This window comes from Mandrillus leucophaeus, unplaced genomic scaffold, assembly GCF_000951045.1.
Source record: "Mandrillus leucophaeus isolate KB7577 unplaced genomic scaffold, Mleu.le_1.0 Scaffold4, whole genome shotgun sequence".
Lineage (NCBI taxonomy): Eukaryota > Metazoa > Chordata > Mammalia > Primates > Cercopithecidae > Mandrillus > Mandrillus leucophaeus.
This window is the reverse complement of record NW_012104253.1, coordinates 11,168,723-11,196,380: the sequence shown is the minus strand read 5'-3', so window position 1 is coordinate 11,196,380 and position 27,658 is coordinate 11,168,723. Positions and strand designations below refer to the sequence as shown.

At 42.8% G+C, this 27,658-nt stretch overlaps 1 protein-coding gene across 2 annotated transcripts in view; it reads left to right on the top strand.

Annotated features, from left to right (window-relative positions):
- UNC79 (unc-79 homolog (C. elegans)) overlaps positions 1 to 27,658 on the top strand; it is a 382,451-nt gene that overhangs the window by 228,225 nt on the left and 126,568 nt on the right. For both annotated transcript variants that reach the window (XM_011991736.1, XM_011991735.1), the window contains 8 exons: positions 10,324 to 10,514; positions 11,123 to 11,246; positions 13,786 to 13,926; positions 16,536 to 16,757; positions 18,855 to 19,082; positions 20,855 to 20,996; positions 25,196 to 25,275; positions 25,360 to 25,508. In XM_011991736.1, the coding sequence (XP_011847126.1) occupies positions 10,324 to 10,514; positions 11,123 to 11,246; positions 13,786 to 13,926; positions 16,536 to 16,757; positions 18,855 to 19,082; positions 20,855 to 20,996; positions 25,196 to 25,275; positions 25,360 to 25,508 (1,277 nt within the window). The remainder of the gene's footprint in view (positions 1 to 10,323; positions 10,515 to 11,122; positions 11,247 to 13,785; positions 13,927 to 16,535; positions 16,758 to 18,854; positions 19,083 to 20,854; positions 20,997 to 25,195; positions 25,276 to 25,359; positions 25,509 to 27,658) is intronic.

The window sequence follows — 27,658 nt, the reverse complement described above, 5'->3', positions numbered from 1 at the left end:
GGAGGCGGAGCTTGCAGTGAGCCGAGATCCAGCCACTGCACTCCAGCCTGGGCAACAGAGCGAGACTCCGTCTCAAAAAAATATATATATACAGAGTCCTCCTTTTTCAGCAGTGAGTAAGTCAAGGCCTCGGCAGTTTTGGAGGACAGCTGCAGCTACAGAGTCAACTTGGGCCTGAAGGACTGATAAAGTTTGTGATATGTCTGTGATGCTAGCAGAGAAGTCATTAGAGAGGCTACAGAAGGTCGTGACAGAGGTTGAAATGCCTGCTATTCCAGTACCGAGAGCAATAGTGGAAGCAGAAGGTCCTAAACCAACAAGCAAGGGAATTAGTGGAATAACCCTTTTTTGTTGTATTGGTGTCATGAGGGGAACAGGGAGCTCTTTGGTCCCATTTGCAAACTGAATTTTGGGAGTAAGGAAAACTAGTGTGCATGTGCCTGTCCAATTAGCAGGTAGACACGTGTAGGTAGAGGATCCACAGAGGAAGAAGAGACCTTGTACGAGGCAAAACTGGAGATGCAAAGTAAAAAGATGAGGAGAGCTGAAAGGAGTGTCTTGTACCTGGACTCCTAGGGATCCAGCTAGCGTGGCAGCCATCAGAGGTTGTAATGGGGACCGATGGGGAACTGCATAGAGGGGAAGGTTTGATTTTCATGGTGTATGAGAAAACATTGAGTATCTATGAGCAACCTTTCACTGTTATTTTTGGGGCTGGGTATAAGCAAACAAGAAGAGCGCCTGGGAGGAGAGTCCTACGAGCAAGGGGAAGGTAGCCAAGGATGGAGTGAAATACAGGGTAAGTGTCTTCCTAAGCAAGAATTACTGCTAATGTTTTTAAGTTTGCCTGTATTGATAGAGGGCTTATCTGTAATATGGAGCTGGAAGGCTCCAATTGTTTCAGTGATGCGTGTAGTTGGACTTTGGAGATAAAGAGTGAAGGAACATCGAGAAGGTGAAAGGTTACCCAGGGGAATTCCAGTGGGTCTTTGCCGAGAGATACATAAAGAAGCGGCCACAGGAATAGTAGTTTGTGTTGTGAGGGGTCCAAATATGGGGGGAGTAGAGTTGATAGAAGGAGAAAGGTTTTTTAAGTAAGTGTGGAGGATGGCGGCAGCTTGCTGATGTGAAATGTCTGGGGAGGTCTTGCTGGACCTGTCTAGAAAGTAAAGAAATTCTTCAGGAGGGAAAAGGTGAGGGCTGTTAAAGGAAGTTCGGAGGTGTACGGAGACAGGAGATGTTGACCAGTCTGTATGTAAGGTGGGGACAACTGTGTAGGCGCAGGAAGAAAGGGAAATGCAAAGCCAGCAATTGTTCGCTAAGGAGGAATTAGAAACGGCTAGGAGAGAGTGAGTAAGATTGATAGTATGGTGGAGATGGCTGGGGAGAGGTAGAGGGTGGCATAAGCATGGGAATGAGAATGAGAATGAGTGTAAAAGTAAAGAATAGAACTTCATTAGGGTGGAAGTATTGGAGGATGCCCTGCCAGCAAAGATCATCCATCCACTCTAAGAGGGAGTTAAGAGTGGCGGTTTGGGGATAGCACCAGGAGATATCAGCTGTGATGGCTTAGAGAAACTGTAAACGGGCAGTGTAAACAAAAGCAGGGCATTTATGAGTAATTGAGAACGGTGAATAGGAGTATGACTAGACAGAAGATAGTAGGGATGACTAGTTTTTGGGGCACAGCCCAAGTAGTAGGGGTGACTGCATAAAGCCCTGTTGCAAAGAGTAGGGTAAGGATGAACAGACCTAATAGAATGAAGAGACGTATTAGGCTCATGAGGGTTATTACTGTTCTTCAGAAATGCGAGTGAGTTTAAGGGAAGTAGGGGAGAGTACTTGCGACTTCCAGGAGGAGGAGGAGGGATTAGGCTGGCTGTCCGATGGACACAGCTTTATTCTGGAACGGTGAACCCACTGGGGAGGATCCTGCAGGCAGATGGCAGTCAGGGTACTATAGATGACAAAGTAGGGTCTGGTCCATCGAGGTTGTAGAGTTTGAGTGGTCAGGTTTTTAACAAGAACTGATTGTACGGTTGGGTGTCTTCATATGGCTGGGGATCTGGAGTAGGCAAGAGAAGATTAGCAGCCTGGCGAATTTCCTGTCTAGCCTGCTGAAGGACTGGAAGATAGTCACCTAGAGGACTGGTGTCTGGGACGAGGTTGGGGCCAAGCAAGAAACTGCATCCATATAAAAGTTCAAATTGACTGTACCCTGTAGTATCTCAAGGAAAGGCTCTAATTCTGAGAAGGACAAGAGGTAAAAGTACTGTCCAGTCCTTTTTAAGTTGGAGGCTGACCTTGGTGAGGTGTGTTTTTAAAAGACCATTAGTCTGTTCTACCTTTCCTGAAGATTGAGGATGGTAAGGGATATGAAGGTTGCACTGAATACCAAGAGCCTGAAAAACTGCTTGGGTGATTTGACTAGTAAAGGCTGGTCCATTATCATACTGTATAGAGGTGGGAAGGCCAAACCGAGGAATTATGTCTGACAGAAGGAAAGAAATGACCACGGTGGCCTTCTCAGACCCTGTGGGAAAGGCCTCTACCCATCCAGTGAAAGTGTCTACCCAGACCAAGAGGTATTTTAGTTTCCTGACCTGGGGCATGTGAGTAAAGTCAATTTGCCAGTCATGGGCAGGGAGAAATCTCCGAGCTTGATGTGTAGGGAAGGGAGGGGGCCTGAACAATCCTTGAGGGTAGTAGAATAGCAGATGGAAGACTGAGAAGTGATTTCCTTCAGTATAGATTTCCATGATGGAAAGGGAATGAGATGTTCTAAGAGACAGGCTAGTGGCTTGTAACCTACATGGAAGAGGTTATGAAATGGTGACTGAATAGAATGGGCCAGTGAGGCTGGAAGGAGATATTTTCCTTGGTCTAAGAACAATTTGCCTTCTGTGGGAAGAGATTTATAGGTGGAAGTTTCAGTGGGAGAGTAGGTGGGAGTGACTGACGAGAAGGAGAAAAACTGCCGTGAGGGATAGAAGTTGGAACGCTAGCTGCTTTTTTAGCTACCTTATTGGCATAAGTGTTGTCCAGAGCAGTGGGATCTGATGCCTTTTGATGGCCCCTGTAGTGAATGACTCCAGCTTCCTTTGGAAGTAAAGCAGCCTTGAGAAGAGTTTTTATTAAAGAGTCATTAATGATGGAGGACCCTTGCGTAGTGAGGAAACCTCTTTCTGCCCATATAACAGCATTGTGGTGCAGGATATGGAAGGCATATTTAGAGTTAGTATAAATATTGATGCATAGTCCCTTTGCAAGAGTGAGGACCTGAGTTAAGGCAATGAGTTCAGCTTGCTGAGAGGTAGTTCAGGGGGGCAGAGTGGTAGCCTCAGTGACAGATGTGAAAGATACTATAGCATAGCCTGCCTTTGCTGGTGAGTGGTGATTAGGCCTGGTGGAACTGCCATCAATAAACCAAGTGTGATCAGGGTGAGGAACAGGAAAGAAGGAAATATGAGGAAATGGAGTGAATGTCAGGTGGATCAGAGAGATAGTCATGGGGCTCAGGTGTGGTATCTGGAATAATGTGGGAGGCCGGATTAAAGTCCAGGCCAGGAACAATGGTAATTGTGGGAGACTCAACAAAGAGTGAGTATAGCTGAAGGAGCTGGGGAGCAGAAAGTATATGCATCACGTGTGAGGAATAAAATAGATTTTGGAAGTTATGAGAACTGTAGAGAGTGAGTTGAGCATAGTTTGTGATTTTGAGGGCCTCTAAAAGTATTAGGGCAGCAGCCGCCTCTGCATGGACACATGAAGGCCAGCCTAAAACAGTAAGGTCAAGTTGTTTGGACAAAAAGGCTATAGGGTGTAGTCCCAGTCCTTGTGTAAGAATTCCAACTGCACAGCCCTGCACTTCAGCTGTGTGTAATGAAAGGGCTGGGATGAGTCAGGGAGAGCTAGTGTGGGAGCAGTCTCTAAAGCTGTCTTCAAGGAACGGAAAGAAGAGTGGGGAAAGGACTTAGGATCTGTGGGGTCAGCTAGATTTCCTTTTGTGAGTTTATATAATGGTTTTGTTAGGATGCAAAACCAGGTATCCAAAAGTGAAAGTGTCCAACCATGCCTAGGAAGGAAAGGAGTTGTTTTGTAGAAGGTGTTGGGGTTTGAGAGATCAGTCGGACATGATCGGCAGGGAGAGCACGTGTGTTTTTATGAAGAATTATGCTGAGGTAGGTAATGGATGGAGAAGAAATTTGAGCTTTGGAGGGGGATACCCGATATCCTTTGGAAAATAAATGTTGAAGGAGCAGGAGGACAGGGGATTGATCTCCTAAGGGAGGTCCCTCGATCTGAGTCATGGCACCAAATTTCATCTGCGTCTGTGTGAAGAGACCACCAAACAGGCTTTGTGTGAGCAATAAAACTTTTTAATCACCATGATGCAGGCGGGCTGAGTCTGAAAAGAGAGTCAGCAAAGGGAGATAGGGGTGGGGCCGTTTTATAAGGTTTGGGTAGGTAGTGGAAAATTACAGTCAAAGGGGGTTGTTCTCTGGCTGGCAGGGGTGGGAGTCACAAGGTGCTTAGTAGGGGAGCTTTTGAGCCAGGGTGAGCCAGGAGAAGGAATTTCATAAAGCAATGTCATCAGTTAAGGCAGGAACTGGCCATTTTCACTTCTTTTGTGATTCTTCAGTTACTTCAGGCCATCTGGATGTATACATGCAGGTCACAGTGGATACGATGGCTTAGTTTAGGCTCAGAGGCCTGACAGAAATGTGCTCCCCCAAATTATAAGAGGCGCACCTACTGGTCCAAACCCAAAGAAAGGACTAAGAGACCAGAAGTACAGCAAAAGTGAGACTTGACTGTCGGTCTTGCAAGATCGGGTGTCTGTTGAGCAGGCACATCTGGTACAGTTACAGCAAGCAATTTATCCCCTCGTGCGCAAGTCCTTCCCCTGGTTCCTCTAGGCTGAGCACTGTGGGGTTACAATCTTCCTGGACGTGGTCACCTAAGTTTCTTTTCTTGGTTTTTATTGGTTGTTGGGTTGGGGCTTTAGGTATTTTCTTTAGGGTCTTCTCACTGTATTTTGTTGCAGCCCTTAATGCATTGTAATCGTAGTCAGCTCTGAGACTCTTCAAGTATTTGACCTATGACCTAGGGGGTTAAGCAAGCTGTTAGGAATAGATAAGGTGAGCTGTTTTTGCAAGCTAGTAAACTTCCATTCTAAGCTAAATCCTCTGGTTTGGGTGAGGATAACTAAAGGGTCCAAACAAGCAGGTAGTGGCTATTAATGCAGGGTCCTAGGGTATCCTGTTCTTCCATAGCTTACAGGTCCAAGTGTACTCAAGGTATTTTGTCTTGAAAATGGACCACCATATACGTTGTTTTCTACAGCTAGGTTATATCCACAAGGACTCAAATATAGAAGTATGGAGTTCTTCTCAGGCTGTATTTAGTTTGCTTTAACAGCACGCAGAGTCAGTAGCTTCACACTGAAACAGACAGATGACAGGCAAGTCCACAGGCTTCCCTTCCTCATAAGGTGTGGCAAAGGGAGGGAAAATACTTAGAAGACTTAAAGAAGATTACAGAGTTCAAAGTCAGGGCACTAAACAGAGTTTTCTAAACTGATCAGCCATTTCAATCCATCCTGCATGGGTGACTATTCAGGCTGAGCCAATCCACCATTTCAACATGCCCTGTGTGGGTATCTATTCAGTTGGAGTTGATGAAGTTAGTGAAAACCAAAAGAAGGGAAGGAGGAAGGAAGAAGAAGGAAAAATAAAAACACAACAAGTAGGGGACAGGAGAAGAGGGAAAGCATAGCTTAGAGGGGTGGCAAGGAGTCTTGGGGAAGCTGGAGGAAAACTCTCAGTTACAGCAATACTGAACCAAAGATTCAGACAGCTGCCCATCAGCTGCAGAGGTGTCTGGCCATCATGCTGGCTCACAAGCCTCCTGCTTGGGAGGGAAAAATGTTCCCCATGTCCTGTGGACGTGCAGCAGTTGCCAGAGAATCTCTTATAAACCAGACTCTTTGGCTTCCCATGTAATGGAAATGAACATGGGGCCAAGCGGATTTCCTAGACAAGGATTTTATTTCAGGGCTTGTGCTCAAGAGCAAGGGAGACAGTGGAAGTGCAAGAATCCTCCCACTGGTTTTCCAAAAAGCGTTGGTAGGGATCGTTTTATTAGGCAAAGAGCGGGAATTGACATCACGGGTAAGGTTTGCAGGCTGGGCTGGGCAGAGCTTGTTAAGGGGTAAGGTATGCAGGTCAGCATAGCCGGTCATGATGGTTACGTTGAGTAACAGGCCACCTGGTGGTCTGGCCAGTGGCAACAATGCTGTAAATCAATTGTTCAGCATTCCTTCCCGAGTAGGGACACTCCACAGCCTTGGTTCGATTTCGGATCTCCTTAGGCCAGTTTCTGGAAATTTTTTTTTTTTTTTTTGAGACGGAATCTTGCTCTGTCGCCAGGCTGGAGTGCAGTGGCATGATCTCAGCTCACTGCAACCTCTGCCTTCCAGGTTCAGGCGATTCTCCTGCCTCAGCGTCGTGAGTAGCTGCGACTACAGGCACGTGCCACCACACCCAGTAGAGGTGGGGTTTCACCATGTTGGCAAGGATGGTCTTGATATCCTGACCTCGTGATCCACCCACCTTGGCCTCCCAAAGTGCTGAGATTACAGGCTTGAGCCACTGCCACTGGCCTGGAATTCTTTAAGTAAAAGGCATGATTAAACATGAAAGCCCCGAAAAATAATATAGTGTTAAATCAAGTTTAGCCTAAAACTGCCTCCTTACATCCTTTAAGTTTGGCCTAAAAGTTTCTCTGTACATGGTGATCTATAACAAGTGGAGGTATGAATGGACCATAGCCTACACCGTGCCAATCACCGAGTTTTGGCCAATCAAATGTAGCCAACTATTCGAACCATGTTCACAAAATGCAAATGCCAACCTATACCAAATCCAGCTGTTTCTGTACCTTTCCTTCCTTCCTTTTTTTTTTTTTTTTTTTGAGACGGAGTTTCACTCTTGTTGCCCAGGCTGGAGTGGAGTGGTGCAATCTTGGCTCACTGCAACCTTCACCTCCCAGGTTCAAGTGATTCTCCTGCCTCAGCCTCCCGAGTAGCTGGGATTCAGGTGCCCACCACCACACCTGGTCAATTTTTTTGTATTTTTAGTAGAGATCAGGTTTTCTCATGTTGGTCTCAAACACCTGACCTCAGGTGATCCACCCACCTCGGCCTTACAGAGTGCTGGGATTACAGGCATGAGCCACCGTGCCCAGCCTTACTTCTCTTTTCTGTCCATCCCTTTCCTTTTTCTGTCCATAAATCTTCTTCTACCACGTGGCTGTGCTGGAGTCTCTGAGCCTACTCTGACTCAGAAGGCTGCCCAAATTGTGAATCATTTATTGTTTGATTAAACTTCTTTACATTTAATTCAGCTGAAGTTTTCTTTTATCAATATAATGGCTACTTTCTTTTGTGAACCCTGAATATCTGAGACGGTCTCAGTTAGTTTAGAAAGTTTATTTTGCCAAGGTTGAGGATGCTCTCCTGTGACACAGCCTCGGGAAAGACATGTGCCCAAGGTGCTCGGGGCACAGCTTGGTTTTATACATTTTAGGGAGACATGAGACATCAATCAATATATGTAAGAAGTACATTGGTTCTGTCCAGAAAGGCGGGGACAACTCGAAGCAGGGAGGGAGCTTCCAGGTCACAGGTAGGTGAGAGACAAATGGTTGCATTCTTTTGAGTTTCTGATAAGCCTTTCCAAAGAAGGCAATCAGATATGCATCTGTCTCAGTGTGTGGCAAAGGGGTGACTTTGAATAGAGTGGGAGGCAGGTTTGCCCTGAGCAGTTCCCAGCTTGACATTTCCCTTTAGCTTAGTAATTTTGGGGCCCAAGGTTTTCCTTTCACACTTTGTATGACTATTAATTGGTCTTAATATGACTATGAATTGCGGCCCCCCCCAAAGTGCTGGGATTATAGGTGTGAGCCACTGCGCCCCGCGATGCAGACTTTTAAAGTAACTGCTCCAAGAGGATTTCCAGGGACATATTTGCCTATTGCCAGGTTTTGGTCTAGGACAAACAGGAAATTCTCCTGGCAGTGTTGAGCTTTAACATGTAGGTGCTTAAGGGAGGATGGGGGAATGGATGATTATTTGTCTGGAGAGTCTGCAGTGTTTACATGTCCAGGCTGAGGCCCGGGACAATTACAATTTAAGTTTTGCTTCTTAAGTGCAGGACAGTCCCTTTTCCAGTGTCCTGGCATTTTATAGTATCTGCAAGCGTCTTTTGGAGGGGAGGTCTTGGGATTGGTAAGAAGGATGGGGGGAGGTGCTTTAGGTTTTTCCTAAGGCCACATTTGTGTTTTTGTAAAGACTCAGTAAAGCCAGGGCATTTATTTATTTTTTAAAAATATTTATTTATTTATTTAATATGGGTTCTCACTCTGTGGCCCAGGCTGGAGTACAGTAGCACAACCATGGCTCACTGCAGCCTCAAACTTCTGGCTCAGTCGATCCTCCCACCTCAGCCTCCCGAGTAGATGGAACTACAGGTGCATACCACCATGCCCGGCTAATTAAAAAAAAATTTGTTTAGAGACAGGGTCTCACTATGCTGCTCAGGCTGGTCTTGAACTCATGGCCTCAGGAGATCCTTTCGCCTCAGCCTAGAACAGTTATTTTTAATTATTCAAAGAACTGGGTGGTGGACTCAGCCAGTTAAGGGATTGGCCTGCCCATCCAACTGCACTGTTTTGAAATTGCCCCTTTATGTCAGAGAGAAGATTTCCAACTGATGTGGAAACCAAAAGATTCCTGCGTTCCAGGGCTTCTGAATTTAGAGCTGTGTGCCTTTGGAATGTTTTTCTAAATCTTTTAACAGAGCCTTTAGGATAAATTCCTGCCCTCAGAGCATATCATTCCACTTCAGCCCATTGACCTGTAGAGGAAAGTCTTCCATAATATCTCCTATCAGACTGAACTATCAGCCTCCCACTGGGCCATGTGCAGGAGGAAGGTAGTGAAGGGGAGTTTATAGTGGGTGTAGATTTAAATTGTTGTTCTAAATCTGATTTCTGTTGTTTAATTTCATTAAGGAAGCTTTTAGGCTAGCTGTGATACTTTTTGTGTCCTTCTTTCCATTTCATCCTCCCCTGTAGGTAATTAGGACATTTGTTTAGGGTAAGTGTGCTCTAAAAATCCTTTTAAATATGAAAGCTTTTCTAACCCAAAAGATTTGTCATCTGGCCATTGACAATTTAGGGTTTCCAAAAGCATGCTTGTTCCAAAATACAATTCAAAACCAATAAGCCTTTATATGGCTTGACCATAAACTACGTAGCCAAAAAAACTTCAGTAATGATATATTTCAGGATCTTAATGTTATTAGTGCTGATTCTTTTCTCTCTGTACCTGTAACTAACAACAACACAACAGAAATTCCAGAAATATAGTCACTTCCTAAAAATATTTAGTCAATTGTCTAGGATTTTGGTCAATATGGCACCAAATAGATATTGGAACTTTAAAATATAATTGATTGATTTTTCGGAATAATCTGGAATTCTAGATGTAATAAACATTTAAAATAGGATTCATTTAAATTAAGGTAATTTCTCACACATCTTGTGTTATTTGGTAAAGACTCAGGACCAGTTTAACCTTTGTTACATTGATACTTAGAATATACAATCTCTAACCTCAGGATTATGAACAACGTAAGTCTGTAAATTCATGATTTTAACCTTTTCCTGCTCTTAAAAATTAATATACTATCTTAATTAGTTTAAAAAGCCAGTCCTTTTTATTCACAGATTCAACTACCTTTAGAGTGTTCTTAGAAAAAAAATTGTGGCAGAGTATGCAGCATAGGGTAAAAAGAGCACTGTGTACTACCGTATTTCCTGTAATGAAAAATCTGCAGTACAAAGCACGCAGTAGTAGAAAGCTGTGTTCTTCTGAAGCACAGGTTTAACGTGCATGTTGTAATGGATTTATCAGACTTTAGGAATAAGAAAGCTCTAAGAGTATGCTCATCCTGTTGGGAATAAATCTTTGGAATTTTAATTCACATGTGATTTGGAAAATCTACAGTAGAATCATTAAAAATTCAATCCGTAATCAATATTTGAGCCTATTGGTAACTATGTTTTCCTTTCTGTAACTGATGGATCCTGGTGGTTTGCCGTCTTACGAATCAATCTCACACTGAAGATTCTTGGCCGAGGACTCAGACATGACGGATTGTGGCCTTTCTCTGTATCCATTGCCTTAGGAAGTCCTTGAGTATAATTGTAACCAGTGTGTTTCATTCTTTTCTCCTGTGGGTGTGGAAACCCCTTCAGGTTGGTGGCTACTGGGATAAGTCCTGTAGCACAGTGACTCAGCTGAAGGAAGGTCTCAATCGAATCCTCTGCCTGATCCCCTATAATGTGATCAGTCAATCTGTCTGGGAGTGTATTATGCCGGAATGGCTGGAAGCCATCAGAACAGAAGTCCCAGATAATCAGTTAAAAGAATTCAGGGAAGTATTAAGGTGGGTAAGTAGTTTAATGAAATCACTGCAATTATAATCATACCTAATGTTTGTTGAGCATGTACTGTATGCCTGTCACCCTACTAAGCATTTTATATAATCTCATTTACTTTTTAACAACCCTGTAGAGAAACTTGAAGCCCCAACGTGAAATAGCTGCAATACCTCCACCTAAGATGATTTGGCATTGTCCCGAAAAGATTTTGTTCTTGTGGAACAGTAAATAGATAAAAACAGACGTTTGCTTATTTTGAAATTTTCAAATATAATTATAATTGGTAGGATGTGGTGGGAAAGTGCAAAGGGAAACTGTTTTAGATGCTAGGGAGCAATGCTAATGCCTGAGAAATGCAATTCCTTCTGTTAAACCTAATATGAGGAAGAACAGTAATGTTATTAACCACCATATGAATTATTTATAAGATCTCTATTTCAATGACATAAACTTCTCTTCTAGTAAAGTGAAACATGCTGATAACAGTTCAGAACACAAACTAATCTAAAAGACTTGGCTTTCCAAATAGGGAATAGTTAGAAAGACATTGGTGGCATTAGTAGAACCCGATCTATGCCCATTGGTCATTTACTTTTGTTGCTCTGCTTTCCAGCAAAATGTTTGACATTGAACTCTGTCCTCTGCCTTTCTCAATGGAGGAGATGTTTGGTTTTATTAGTTGTCGGTTTACAGGATACCCCTCATCTGTGCAGGAGCAAGCTTTACTATGGCTTCATGTAAGTGAATAATACTTCCGATCATTTTAGGAAATAGTTCTTAGCTTACAAGCTTTAGATTCCTGGGTCGAGGGGGTGGGAGTTGTAGCAAAGAGTTCATAAGTCCCTATGTTTGCCAAGAAAGAATATCTCCTATGCATAGATAAATGAGTAAATTTCGAATATATGTTGCTCTAGTTGTGGGTAATATATAAATATATAAATTGTGCAATAATATTACTGAATTCATAGTAGCTTGAGGTCCTTTTATATTTTTCCATCAATGGCTATTAAAAGTATAATAGTTGTCTTGTGGGATTCTGCTAAATCTTTGATATTAAACAGGTCCTTTACTTGGAAGGATGGGGAAGGATTTAGTGACTAGTTCGTGCTGTTCTCTCAGCCTGGGATGACTTTCTCTTGTGTCTCTATTTGTGAACTCCAACCTACCTTTTAAAGTTCATCTCAAAAATTATCCCCTATGTGAAGTTTTCTGCTACTTCAAGCCCTCATCTTCCCGGGTTCTCTGTGTGAATTTGGTTCTATTTCTGTCTCACAGTTTTTGTCTCTCTCTCCACCTGATTACAACCTCCTGAGTACAAGGGCCAGGTCTTACTCATTTCTGTATTTATAACCCTCTTCATCCTCTCCTCCTAGAATATAGCACATGCTTTGTATTTAAAAGTGGATGTTCAGGGCCGGGTGCGGTGGCTCATGCTTGTAATCCCAGCATTTTGGGAGGCTGAGGTGGGTGGATCACAAGGTCGGGAATTCAAGACCAGCCTGGCCAAGATGGTGAAATCCTATCTCTATTAAAAATACAAAAAATTAGCCAGGCATGGTGGCGGGTGCCTGTAATCCCAGCTACTTGGGAGGCTGAGACAGAGAATTACTTGAATCCAGGAGGCAGAGGTTTCAGTGAGCCAAGACCGCACCACTGCACTCCAGCCTGGGCAACAGAGTGGGACTCTGTCTCAAAAAAAAAAAGTGGATGTTCAATTAAAGTTTATTAAATTGACTTGAATACCTGATATGAAGTTTGGGCAGTTTTAGAAAACAAGGACAGAATCAATGTTTAGGTTAACTACAGGTACAGATACATTTCTGTGTCATGCAAGGATAGGATTCCATAAGCTCTTCAAGTTGTAAAGATGCCTTTCTGGGTTCGAAACTAAAGAGCAATATTCTTCATATTTGACAAAGAGTAAAGAGACCATTTTTTAAAAAGTCAAAATTTGGGCCAGCTTGGTAGCTCACACCTATAATCCCAGCACTTTGGGAGGCGAAGGTGGGTGGATCACTTAAGCTCACGAGTTCAAGACCAGTCTGGCCAACATAGCCAAAGCCCATCTCTACAAAAAATACAAAAATTAGCTGGATGTGGTGACGCACATCTGTAGTCCCAGCTACTTGGGAGGCTGAGCCAGGAGAATCTCTTGAGCCCACGAGATCAAGGCTGCAATGAGCTATGATCAGGCCACTGCACTCCAGCCTGGGCAACAAAGTGAGACCCTGTCTCATAAAAAAAAAATAGTCAACTTTGGGATTTAGAATTGTAACCATTTATTCCCAAATGGATTTCAGTAAAGTAATTCTCCTTTTAAGAAAGCCAGTCTTCCTACACATGGCTGGATGTTGCCTCAGTTACCCAGTTGCACAGCCCTTACACTGTTCTCCTTGGGGATGAGCCCATACAGCTTTGACCCGTATAGCTACAGCGGCAACATTTACACGTTTTACGGACTGGGCTTTCATCCAGCCTTGATTTATAAGACAGAGTGCTGCAGCTGAAGGAGGTTTTCCAGCCTTGGTCTATTTGGAGGATAGAGTGGACACTATAGTGGTTAGAGTTGACTCATTTATAATTAATTGTGGAAACACATGCAAGAGCTCCCATGGGCCAGGCACTGGAATAAGCACTGGAATAAAAGTGGGACCAGAAATAGTCCTTTCTGCATACTTCCTTTCTTTAAGCAGCTCTCAGTGGGAGGGATAGGATGAGATAATTAAACAGAAGAAAAAGTAATAATTGCTCTAATAAAGGTATGTATAAAGGTTAAGAAAGCACAGAACAGGGATGGATTAATTCTGTCTGAAGGAAGAAGGCATTTTTTTTCCAGAAAATTAATGACAGAGAAGGTGACTTGATTTGGGCCCAGATTGACACCAAGTTGTACCAGACAGCAAGATGGGATGGGTCATTGAGATCAGAGTGGGGATGGACTGGAGAAGCAGTGCTAGTCCAGGAGAAAGGTGGGGACCTGAGGCACTAGCGGTGGGTATGGAGAGTCGGGGACAGCATCAAGAGAAACTGAGAAGTGTTAGTAGAAAGAACATGGTGACCTATTAGATGCTGGGGGTGAGGAAAGGAGAAAGTTCAATGATAACTTTGATTTTCTTAGTATGAAAATTGGAGGATGACTGTGTTGATAGAATACATGCAAGGCTAAATATCCTCAGGTTCAACAATTTGCTTTGGAAAAAGAAGGCTAAATGTAGCTTTTTTGAGTTTTAAAATTTACATGTGTTTTTTGGGGGATATATGCCTTTTTTTCCCTAGGTATTATCGGAGTTAGATATCATGGTTCCACTTCAACTCCTAATAAGTATGTTTTCTGATGGAGTTAATTCGGTCAAAGAGCTGGCAAATCAAAGAAAATCAAGAGTCAGTGAACTGGCAGGGAACCTTGCATCTCGAAGGGTAATTATTGCCACATTTGTTCTTGTCTTACTTTTAAAAATTTTGAAAACCCTTGTCAGTTATCCTAAGCCTGAAAGTACTGTCATAAGAAACCAAAAATGTGTTTTCCTCCCATCTCGCTGTGTTCATCTTTTAAGTGCATTAAATAGTCACATTTGTTTGGTATAGTATTGTTTGGTATAGTGTATAATCAGTAAGTTATTGAGTTTTCATTTTCTTTTTAATTGCTTTGAATTTTAGCTCTCTCCCTTGATGAAAAAGAGTAGCTTTTTGGTAACATTCTATTTTTATGAGTCTCCTGCTGAATAAGAATTTTTCACCAGCTCCTAGGCAGATCAGTGCTTCACTTTGGGGGTGAGGAGTTTGGCAGGAGTTTGGATGATTTTTTTTCCTTGTCTTTTGGGAAGATATGATCAACTAGTGGTGAATGTGAGGGATGCTGTCACTGTGAACCAACTGAGCCCACTTTCTTGACCCCTTTGCATCACTGTAGATGAGAAAAGTCAAGATAGTCTGGTCTAAAGTGTATACAAACTGCTGGACAGCTTTGATTATTTTTCTATGGAGGCCTCTGCTGATGTAGAGTCTCTGCTGATGTGCTGCTGTTCTCAGGCCATGAGCAGCTGTGGAAAGGTTGACTCTTTTTGGATGGTTGGCAGAAAATGTTCACCACTCTTTCTTTGTCAAGCTTCTCTACAAAATTTCCCCCACTGTATGCCACAGGCCTCCAGCCATTCCACCTGATATCTAGGGATTAAAAAATGGAACATGATTATGGGTTTGTATTCATGGTTTTTAAAGAATATCATTACTTATTTTGTCATCTGCCTGATAGGAGCCAGCTGCCAACCATCTATACTTTCTTTCTTTCTTCCGTAACCTTTAAGATGACATTCCTTTGTGTGGCACTTTATTCTGTGCAATGTGTTCACAATAAACAATATCACAGGATTGTGTGAGGCAGCCAGGGAAGAACTCATTATCTTCATTTTACAACTGCCTAACCTGATGTTCAGTGAAGTGATTTCCTACAGATAACACCGTGAATGCTTGGGTATTCTGATTCTTAATGGGGTCATTTTCCTCTTTACCTTAAAAATGGTGTTTGAAGAGCTTTGTGGTTACCACAAAGATTTTTAAGACAGAAAAATATCCTAGGTGGTAGGTTCAATCATATCCCAAACCTCAGCATCACTCAATATAACTTTGTAACAAACCTGCACATGTGTCCCCTGATTCTAAAATAAAAATTGAAAAAGAAAAACAAGAGAGAGAAATATGATTTGAGAGTGATGTACAGATGTGTTAGTCGGGGTCCCGATTCAGAATTTATCCCAGATAGTTTAAATGACAGACTTTAGTGGAGATTCTGCCTATAGTGTTATGGGAAAGCTTAAGGGAGCTAAAGGAGCAGTACGGGTAGACAAGGCACTCAGAGTCCAGGAACAGTCCAGGAGAAAGTCCTTACACCCCCAGGGCTGAAGGAACAAGGGAAGGAGCTCCTGGGGTACCGAACAGGAGCTGAACTGTAAGAAAGGGCTGGTTGGAGAAGTTATGGAGTACTAGAGATGCTCCCAGAGATGTAGCACCCAAGTGGGCAGGGAGAAGGGGAAATTCTTCTGCCTCTCTCTCCTCCAGCTTTCAGGACTTCTGCTGGTGCCTCCCATTCACTGAACCCAGCCAGGTTTGGTGACTCATGCCTCTAATCCCAGCACTTCGGGAGCTGAAGTGGGAGGATTGCTTGAGTCCAGGAGTTAGAGACCAGCCTGGGCCACATAATGAGACCTTGTCTCTACAAAAAAATTTTCAAAAAATTAGCTGGGCCTGGTGGTGCAAGCCTATAGTCCCAGTTACTTGGGAGGCTAAGGTGGGAGGATTGCTTGAGCCTAGGAGGTCAAACCTGCAGTGAGCCATGATCATGCCGCTGCACTCCAGCCTGGGCAAGAGAGCAAGACTCTGTCCCAAAGCAAAACAGTGACAAAAAAATCCAAAGAATAAAAACCATTGACTTAACCCAGCTGGAAGCTACGCAGCAAAGGAGCCAGAGGAGACTCAGTCCATGACTTCTTGGGCATAGAGTAGGGCCAAGGAGGTAGTAAAGGTCTGAATGGGGGTTGGGTGGACAAATGGAGAATAATCAGTATAAAAGGTTTATCATATATTGTCGACCCATAATAGTTTACTACTTGTAATCCCCAGAGACCATCTTTTAACCAATCGTGTCAATCTGAGATTCTGTGCTTCTGATTCTAAACATTATCTTGCAATATTTTACTTTTGTAAATTCTCATTTTTTAGGGTACGGTTTTCAGTATATTCAAACAATCTGGTCTAATTGGACATGTTTGATGGGTTGAAAAATGTAATGGCAGATGCTTTCATTCTTTGGCGTGTTGATGTCACTTCCTGACAACTAGGAAGTTTGAGTGGTTTTATTTTTTGTTTTTATATATTGAGAGAATCCTTAGTATTTGGAGATACTAATGCCAATGGTTAAGGAAGGAAATAAGTGTGACAGCTGGAAATACCTTCCATAGAGTCCCCAGATATTTTACACAGCCATTTGAGCTTCTGTGAGTTCATTTCTGTGTTGCCATTCTTTCTTGTAGGTGAGTGTTGCCTCTGATCCTGGTCGACGAGTTCAGCACAATATGCTCAGTCCATTTCATAGTCCTTTCCAGAGTCCGTTTCGGAGTCCTATGCGTAGTCCATTTCGTAGCCCTTTCAAGAATTTTGGACACCCAGGAGGAAGGACTATTGACTTTGATTGTGAAGATGATGAAATGAATCTAAATTGTTTCATCCTCATGTTTGATCTTCTCCTGAAGCAGGTAGCTGAAGCATGAGCTTCCTTTAGTTCAGAGGTGAAGAATGAGAGAAAGCATTGTACAGCAATTCTTTCCATGTGTTGGGCATCTCCACACTTACCGAAATGATGCAGCATCACCCAAGACCTTTTGCAAACTCCTTTGGGGATTTCCCAGAGAGTCTGAAAACTACTTATGTGAATAGCTGCAGTGATGTTGACATATGAGAATGGATTGAATTTTAGAAACACCTTAGCGTCATTAGAATTGATTCTGTTAAGTAAATTGCATGAACAAAAAGTATGATACTATTGTTGGGAGGGGCAACAACTCTATAGTGATGAAGCTAATTTTAATATATTTCATACATTCATTTTTAAAGTTAATTTTAAAAGAGAAGTTAAAAAGGTTTTGATGAGAACATTTCTTTTTAACCTTTTATTTTGAAACAATTTCAGATTTGCAGAAAAGTTACAAGAATACTATAATTTCCAAATACTCCTCCCTGCAATTCTCCCGATGTTAACATTTAGCACATCCGCTTCTCTCTCTCTTTCTCTGCATGTGTATGCATTAATTTTTTAATAGATTGTTTGAGACTAAATTGCAGACATGATGTCCTTTTATCCCTAAACACTTCAGAGTGTATTTTCTAAAAAATAAGGACATTCTCTTACATAAACATAGTACAGTTATCAAAATCAGGAAATTAATAGTGTTATAGTACTACTATATAACTTACAGAAATTATTAATTTTAAAAATTGATATAATAGTAATATCTTTATAGCAAGAGAACAAAGCCTGGCTTTGATTAAGGAACAATTTAGAAGCACTCATTGCAATTATATGTACTGTTTCCTTTGTCTTCTTTAATCTAGGACAGTTCCTTCGTCTTTATCTTTCACATCCTTGACTTTTTTTAAAAAAAATTTTTTTAATTTTTGTGGGTACCTCATGGGTGTCTATACTTATGGGGCCTTGACATTTTTGAGGAGTATAGTCTAGTTATTTTGTGGACTCTCCCTCGATTTGAGTTTGCCTGATGCTTCCTTATGAATTAATTTGGGTCATGCATTTTTTGGTAGGAAGACCACAGATGTGATGTTACGTCCTTTGTAATGCATCATGTCAGCAGGCGTAAGATAATAATGTCCCATTACTGCAATGATAACTTCGGTCACCTTAACCAAGTGACCAAAATCTGCCAGATTTTTCTGTGATAAAGTCACTATTTTCCCTTTTGTAACTAATAAGTAATTTGTAAATACCTTATGGATTTCCTATTTATTTATCAGACTTTCATCCACTAGTTTTAGCATCAATGGATGATTCATCAATTATTACTATCATGACAGTCAAGTGATAATTTTCCAATTCCATCATTTCTTCTAAATGTATTCGCTGGTATTCTACTGATGGAATAGTTTCTCCTTCTTTCCCATTTATGTGTTTATTTATTTATCTACTTATTCCCGCAGTGCCCAGGGATTTTTATGTTTTGGTGGGTTATACTCTGTTACTGTGATTCTGTATCTTGATGCTCGTGTTCCACAAATTGGCCAGTGGGAATCTTTTCAAGCTGGCTCCTGTGTTCTTTTGGCACGTCCACATCATTCTGTGAACTCTTCCTTAATTTCTGGTGCAACAAGATGTTCCGGGCTCATCTTATATTTTCCTAGCCCCAGCCCTGGAATTCAGCCATTTCTCCAAGGAGCCCTGGTTCCTTTTAGCAGCTCATGGTATTTAGAAACCAAGATCTGGACTCTAGGTGAGGAGGAGCATTTTTAAAATGTGTAAAATCTCACAAACTGATGAGCCAAAAACAACAACAGCTCTCTTTTAAATGTCCCACATGATTTTTAAAATAATTCCGATTGCTTCGTCTTGTGTTTATATTCCTTCTAGAAACAACCCATGGACAGCAATGTATATTCATGGTCTTGAAGCCTATATTGTCTTTAAACAATTCAATATTGCTGCCAGTTAGTGAAAATTATCCCCAAGTAGTGTGCCAATGGAATATTGGACAAATGGACCAAACTCCTTCTTCTTCTTCTTTTTTTTTTTTTCCTGTGTGTATGTGTGTGTGTGTGTGTGTCCTTTTTTCGATGTCTTTCAGATGGAGTTACAAGATGATGGAATCACGATGGGTTTAGAGCACAGCTTATCAAAGGACATTATTTCTATTATAAACAATGTCTTCCAAGCCCCCTGGGGGGGATCCCACACCTGCCAGAAGGACGAAAAAGCAATCGAGTGCAACTTATGTCAGTCTAGTATCCTCTGCTATCAGCTTGCTTGTGAACTCCTGGAGAGACTAGCTCCCAAAGAAGAAAGCCGGCTGGTGGTAAGCAGTTGAAGAAACAAGATGACCCATGTATAATAGCATTAAAGACTGCAGTAGCTGATGTAATGGAGTCTTCCTCCGGCATCGTCTTAGACTCCATGCTGGGTTATACGTGAGACTGTGTTAAAAGAAACTTTTCCCATTGCTTCCGCCGACTCAGGCTCTTGGAAAGGGATACAAACTGGAGCCACACTATACAGAATTCTATTAAGTGGCTTGAGTGAGGGTTGTAGCGCCTCCATTCATATGGTTTCATGCATTACTAGTATTCTTGAAATAACTTTTATCACAAAGTTATATTACAAAGTTTAAGTGATAATGACTACTGTAAATTTTTTTTTTTTTTTTTGAGACAGTGTCTCACTCTGTCTCCTAGGCTGGAGTGCAGTGGCTCGATCATGCTCACTACAACCTTTGCCTCCCAGGCTCAGTTGATTCTCCCACCTCAGCCCCTCAAGCAGCTGGGACTACAGGCACCCACTACCATGCCTGGCTAATTTTTAAATTATTTTTTGTGGAGACGGGGTTTTGCCATGTTGCCCAGTTGGTCTTAAACTCCTGAGCTCAAGTGATTCACCCTCCTCGGCCTCCCAAAGTGCTGGGATTACAGGCGTGAGCCACCATACCTGGCCAAATGTATGCATTTTTAAATTGTTTCTCCAGCTAGCTGTTGACAGACACTTGGGTTGCCATACCTTGCTGTCTGTAACTCACATGTTATAGCAGTTTCTCGCTCCTAAAAATTTGACTACCCTGGACAACCAGTATTTGTGTCTTTAAATTTTTTAAAAAATTTATTTTTTATTATTATTATTATTATTTTTAGAGATAGGGTCTTGCTCTGTCACCTAGAATTGCAGTGGTGGGATCATGAATAGCTGCAGCCTTGAACTCCTGGGTTTCAGGGATCCTCCCACCTCAGCCTCCTGGGTAACTGGGCACAGGCATGCCACCATGCCTGGATAATTTAAAACATTCTTTTAGAGATGAGGTCTCACTGTGTTGCCCAGGCTGGTCTCAGATCCTGCCCTCAAGCAATCCTCCTGCCTCAGCCTCCCAAAGCACTGGGATTCCAGGCATGAACCAGCACACCTGGCCAGTATTTGCATCTTGTTTTTTGAGATAGAGTCTTGCTCTGTCGCCCAGGCTGATGTGCAGTGGTGCAATCTCAGCTCACTGCAACCTTCACCTCCCAGGTTCAAGCGATTCTCCTGCCTCAGCCTCCCTAGTAGCTGGGATTACAGGTGTGTGCCACCATGCCTGGCTAATTTCTGTATTTTTAGTAGAGACGGAATTTCACCATGTTGGTCAGGCTGGACTCGAACTCCTGACCTCGTGATCCACCCACCTCGGCCTCCCAAAGTGCTGGGATTATAGGCGTGAGCCACAGTGCCCAGCCATTTGCATCTTAATATAGCTCTGTGAACCCCTTATTATTCCTTCCTGATTAAGTCCTGTTATTGAATAACATGCACATGGGTGGGAGTGACTTGAGGTGAGAAAGCAGGCCTAGGAAGATTTAATGATGTTTTTGATCTTCTATATATATTTGAAGTGAAAGAAAATATTTCAGCAATAGCGGATAGAGCTTTCTTTTCACTGTTCTGACAATAAGCTTGAGGTCTTTTGGGGTGTGGTGCCTTGGCCTCTGGCTGCAGCAGCATGGGGCCCAGGACACAGCAGTTGTGCAGTCCAGCTTTGCTGAGCTGAGCGAACTGTTCCTGACGCCCCTCCAGGGCTGCTTACCTGGCTGCCTGTCCTGTTTATTTCAGGAGCCCACAGACAGCCTTGAGGATAGCCTCCTTTCTTCCAGACCAGAGTTTATCATAGGCCCTGAAGGGGAGGAGGAGGAGAATCCTTCAAGCAAGCATGGGGAGAACCCAGGCAATCGCACCGAGCCTGTGGAACGTGCTGGTAGGTGTGCTCTGACTGCTGGGGAGTGTACTGTGTGCACAGGGCCTGATGTTCAAATCACTGGGTTCTTGGTTTAACATCGACTTGGGCAAATTCAGACGTGGTTTCCTTAGTATAGACTCATGCAGAGGAACATTTCCCAGCAGATTATAAAGTGAACAGATCCATTGCAGTTCCCATAGAACCCAGTTCCCTGAGCATCTTTCTGGCAGTAGGTGCCGGTTTTCAATAAAAACTCATCGCCTCCCTACTTACGATGTCTGGTGTTCTCTGTGGACCAAGGCTGGGCGCTGACAATCTTGACAGCCACTCGGGGCATCTGGCCAAAGCAGAGTGTGTTTGGATAGAAGAATGGGGCTCTGGCGGTTGGGCTGTGCAGGTTGAGCTTGGAGGCTACTTTGTTGGCTCTTAGCTGGGGCTGGGGAGTGGCCTCTTTCTCATTTGTCTCAAGGTTCTTGGGTGGACGCAGTGGGGGCAAGCGAGATGGCAGACATGCTCAGGAATCGTACTCTAGCTCCTTTCACATGACGGCATTTAGGGATTTCAGGATGTGACCCCACGTGCCTCTGGGAAAGCCTGATTTCTAGCTCTGGATGGTGGCACTCTGGGGATCTATATGAGACCTGGGGCAGATCTGGGCAGCTTTTCAATCTTCCTGCATCCATGATCCAAAAGAGTTGGAATGGCTTGCTCCTGATTGGGCACAGTGGCTCACGCCTGTAATCCCAGCACTTTGGGAGGCTGAGGTGGGCGGATCACCTGAGGTCAGGAGTTCAAGACCAACCTGACCAACATGGAGAAACCCCGTCTCTACTAAAAATACAAAATTAGCCAAGCGTGGTGGCCCATGCCTGCAATCCCAGCTGCTGTGGAGACTGAGGCAGGAGAATCACTTGAACTGGGGAGGCAGAGGTTGCAGTGAGCCGAGATTGCGCCATTGCACTCTAACCTGGGCAATAAGAGTGAAACTCTGCTCAAAAAAAAAAAAAGAAAAAGCTTGCTCCTGGAAGCTCACTCCAGTATCGGGAGGCATGGGCTTGGCATCATTCCTTCAATGAGCAGCAGATATTATTAGGGGACTGTTTCCTGGGGTTCATTGCAACTGTGGAGGTGTCTTGTTCAGACAAAAGTAACCCTACAAAACCTTTGGTCAGAACTAACTGCTTCTCCATGGATCATATGAACAGTGAATTGTGTATGAATATCTCAGCTCACACTATTTCATGTCATAAACCTTAGAATTTGAAGGAATACCTGAGATTATCTGATTCACTGGTTTTCAGTGTACATTTCTTAGAGCTGTAAAGGCTCAGTGTGATTTCTTTTGGAACATCCTCAATTGGGGCAACCCCTGGGGGAAAGAGGAAGGCAAAATATAAAGACCCAACAGGCTCCCCACCTTGCTTCTGCCAGATTACTCCGACGACTTGCTCTCTTTCTTATGTTGGAGTTCTTTTTTTTTTTTTTTGAGATGGGGTCTTGCTCTGTCATTCAGTCTGGAGTGCAGGAGAGCGTGATCATGGCTCACTCCAGCCTTGGCCTCCCGGGCTCAAGCAGTCCTCCCACCTCAGCCTCCCGAGTAGTTGGGACCACAGACATGCTCCACCATGCCCAGCTAATTTTTAAAAACTTTTTGTAGAGATGGGGTTTTGCCATGTTGCTCAGGCTGTTCTCAAACTCCTAGGCTCAAGCGATCCACCCGTCTCAGCCTCCCAAAGTGCTGGGATTACAGAGTGAGCCACAGCACCCGGCCGTGTGTTGGAATTCTAAGATTTTCTGTAAACAAAATATTCTGCAGAAAAGAAGTTTACAATCTGCTGATCCAGTTTATTTAGGCTTTGCACTTGGCAGATGAGGAAAATAAATCCCAGATGGGTTAAACGACTTGCCTCTGGTCATGTCACTCCTACTATTCATTCACAATTTGTACTTCATATTTCACATGATTCCAGAGCTGTAACGGAACATCGGAGTCACTGAGAAGCAGAAACACAAACAAAAGCTCCACTCCCCAGCTCCAAGTCTGGGTATCCCTGGGATGGGGACCTGGGAATTGGAAACAACTAATTAATGGCAGAGTTGGGACTAGAACCCAACTTCTAGTTTAGTTTAGGATTAATTAACTTGTTTTAGGTGCTGCAGCAGCCAGGGCCCAGGCCTACAGTTATGTTTCTCTTAAGCATTCATGCCTAAGGGAAGCTGGGACTTCACGCATGATCCAATAGCCTGTCCTCTTTCTATGCAAATATATTTTTAAAATCTAAGCTTGCACACAGATCAATTAACTGCTACTTTTATTTCTATGTAATATTGTATTGGAACAATGGTTAAAACTAAGCAATTTTTTTTTTCTTTTCTTTTTTTTTGAGACAGGGTCTTACTCTGTTGCCCAGGCTAGAGTGTAGTGGTGTGATCTCGGCTCACTGCAACGTCCACCTCCCAGGTTCAAGCAATTCTCATGTCTCAGCTTCCTGAGTAGCTGGGACTACAGGCGCCTGCCACCATGCCCAACTAATTTTTTTTTTTTTTTGAGATGGGTTTTGTCATGTTGTTCAGGCTGGTCTCGAACTCCTGACCTCAAGTAATACACCCACCTCAGCCTCCCAAAGTGCTAGGGTTATAGGTGTGAGCCACTGCACCTGGCCAGCAATTTATTTTTAAATGTTTTTCTTTTCCTTGCTGAATTGTTATACAGTCCACTTATTAAAACACATGCTTTGTTCTCCCCTGCATGCTCCTCCAGGCTCCTGTAGCAGCTTTAGCCTCTTTTCCTGGTCAGGCTCTCTGCTGTCTTGCAGGGTGCAGTTATAAATTGTCTCCTCAGGAGAGCCCCTCTTCTCTTTCTTCCAAGACCAGGGTTCCCTGCTGTTCAGAGCCTCCCTCCTGCTTCTGCTCTGCGGGCCTTCAGGTGGTGATCTGGAGCTCTACCGTCCTAGAATTCAGGGGTGCTCTGTCGACACGTGTTCAGAGGCTTCCCCTCCCTTCTAATGTGATTCCCTTTTTCCCATCTTGAGGCCTGGCCCCTATTTCCTGTAGCGGTCAGATACGTCCACCACCAAAAATGTATTGAAAACGTTCACATCAAACAAAACAGTCAAGTACTTATGACAAGCATTTAAAATACATTCAGGCAGGAGATGCCCAATGGACTTTTCAGTATCTAGACCAAGAGAATTTGACTGCCATTGCCTCTGATCCTAGGGACTGCCAAAACGTGTAATGGTGATTTTAACACATTCTGCATTAGTTTCTGCATCTGGTTAACTTGCGAATTCTTTTCTCAAGCATGCCTCACGTATGATACATTACTGCCCCCAGTATGGGGGCAAAAGTTTTAGAGATCCTCACGAGAGGGTGAAAATAATGAGTAGTTGTTCTCATCTAAATATGTTCAACTGTTTCAAAATGCGCCTCTTTTTGTGAGAATCCATGGGATAGACCCCTTTAATTGGTAGTACAACTTGAACAACTCTCTCTCTCTCTCTTTTTTATTTTTTTTTCGAGACTGAGTCTTGCTCTGTCGCCCAGGCTGGAGTGCAGTGGCACGGTATCAGCTCACTGCAACCTCCACCCTCGCGGGTTCAAGCGATTCTCGTGCCTCGGCCCTCAAGTAGCTGTGATTACAGGTGCCCACCACCACACCCAGCTAATTTTTGTATTTTTAGTAGAGACGGGTTTCACCATATTGGCCAGGCTGGTCTTGAACTCCTGACCTTAAGTGATCCACCTGCCTTGGCTTCCCAAAGTGCTGAGATTTACAGGCATGAGCCACTGCGCCTGGCCGAACACCTCTCATACCTGCATATCTCCCTTCCAATTAGGAAGGCATAGCTAGCCAGGTTCCAAGTCCCTTCAGGGAGCAGCAGAACTAACAGAACTAGCAGCACTGTGCAGTCCATCATGTATGCAGATGTCTCTGGGTAGGGGTAGCTCTAGGGAGCCAAAGACATCTGAATTCATGAGGGACTGCACGGTGGAAAATGGAAACTGAGAATTCTCAATTCAGAAGATTTCCTGCACTAGTATCATAGCAGGGATATATGCTAATTTGGAGAGCAAATAAAAACATTGCTCAAACAATGTTGCATATATTCTATGTCAATTTGTTACTCCTGTTGGTTTTTAGGATCTTGATAAATTGATGAATGATGGGGGAAATGAAGAGTTAGCCTAATTTTTGTGTAATTATTTCTTCACAGCAGTAAAGAATGATACTGAAAGAAAATTTTGCTACCAACAGCTTCCGGTAACATTGAGACTAATATATACCATTTTCCAGGTATATTTTCTGATATCTTTGAGTACTTGGCTTGCTAGCATTACTGTTTTGGATAACTTAGTAACCATGTGGTTTTTTGTATAGGAAATGGCTAAGTTTGAAGAGCCAGACATTCTTTTTAATATGCTCAATTGCCTGAAGATTCTTTGTCTGCATGGAGAGTGTTTATACCTTGCCAGAAAAGATCACCCTCAATTTTTAGCCTACATTCAGGACCATATGTTGATTGCAAGGTATGTCTTCCTAACGGTTTATTTTGTTTGTTTATATATTAAGCTTTGGTTGTGAAAATTCAAGTTAGATTAAGATTTACTGGCTTGTTTGGGTTATTTTTCAAACCAGGACAGCTCGATTGCCTATAACTGCTTTTATTTTCCTTTTTAGTCTAATTTAAAAGTACGTTAATACAAGGAATGGTAATTTCCATTTGCCAGATACTGAATAAATAGAAAAGTTAAAGTAAAAATTATTTTATGCCTTTCACTTGTTAGATGGCTTAAGAATATAGAAAATATAGAAAAATGCCCCAAAAATGTTAATATTTACCTAGTATAATTAAGGACTTACCTACCTTCTTACTTAAAATAGAACTGCTAATAGAGATCTAAATCTCTCCATATGCTATCTGATAAGTTAGTTTTTAGAGACTGGTAAGACATTTGGAAAATTATAATAAAACGTTACCCTAGATTTACAGTGTTTTTCCTCCTGAAAACCTTAAAATAACTCTTGCAATCTTCCTGGAAATAAATCAGAAACATCCTTATTTTATATATATGAGAATGAGTCAGTAAAAAAGGAAAAGATTGGTTCAGGTTAACCTGATGACAAATCACATTGAGGCTCTATCTTTCTTTACTCATTTTGTTTATTTATTTATTATTCATTCAACAAATATGAGGGCTTATTGTATACATTCTTGTTCTAGGTTCTTAGGGACTTTGCAATCTAGTTTGGAAGGGGTGAATCCTATATAGAGAAAAGGTGACCATCTAATTTAGTATTCAAATTTGTCTACATTTGAGAGTGAAGAGAGCTGGTCTTCATAATAACCCCGAGAGGATGAATATAAACTTGACAGTCTTGGTTAAACTAAGATTCATATTCATGTATGTGTACGTCACTGTCAATCCAAGGGAATGTGATAAATGACTGCTTGATACAGCTTAAAGGTGGGAGAGAGCATTTCTGGATGAATGATGAATGATGAAAGGCTCTGGAGACAATACCGCTTGAATGGGCATTGAGATAACGACAGAATTTTCATTGGTAGAGATTTGAGATGGGTGGGACATGTTGTAAAACCTGGGAATGTCAAGAGCAAACAGATGGGAGACTTGGAAAGAAGGGACCAGAAATGAGCAGGGCATACTTGGGGGATACCAAAGCTTTATTTTATTTTTATTTTATTTTATTTTTGCTGGATGGTGTGGATGTAAGGGAGTAATGGAAAATGAGGCTGGAGAAGTAGGTTGGGACCCAAGTATGCAGGGCCTTGAAGATAGGGATTTTATTTAATGATGTTTGGAGATCCATGGAAGACCTTAAAATAGAGTCAGAGGTGTGCTTTACTAGAATGAGTATGGAGAAAAGAGAGATTTTTGGAAACATCCAAATTTAAGAGAGTGCTAAGAGCACATTGCAAAGGCTTACTGAATATAAACACACAACGCAGAACTTTCTTCTGAAAGGTTTGTTAGAAGAGGAAAGGAAACATCAGATACTTAGAGAGAAAAGGGAGTAGACATTAAGGATTTTTAGGATAAAGAAAATCTGAACGGCCAGGCGCAATGGCTCACACCTGTAATCCCAGCAGTTTGGGAGGCCAAGGTAGGCGGATCATGAGGTCAGCAGATTGAGACCATCCTGGCTAACACAGTGAAATCCCGTCTCTACTAAAATACAGAAAAATTAGCCGGGCGTGGTGGCGGGCATCTGTAGTCCCAGCTACTCCGGAGGCTGAGGCAGGAGAATGGCACGAACCCGGGAAGCAGAGCTTGCAGTGAGCCGAGATTGCGCCACTGCCCTCCAGCCTGGGCAACAGAGCGGGACTCCGTCTCAAAAACAAAAAAAAAAAAACAAAAAAAACCACAAAAAGAATATCTGAACATACTTATGGTCAGTGGGAAAGGGCCAGAGAAAGTAAACAGTTAGTGAGCCCAAGTTTTGGAAGGCAGGAGAGTGTGCGATCAAGAACAAAGGGTCGGCCGGGCGCGGTGGCTCACGCCTGTAATCCCAGCACTTTGGGAGGCCAAGGCGGGCGGATCACAAGGTCAGGAGATCGAGACCACGGTGAAACCCCGTCTCTACTAAAAATACAAAAAATTAGCCGGGCGTGGTGGCGGGCGCCTGTAGTCCCAGCTACTCAGGAGGCTGAGGCAGG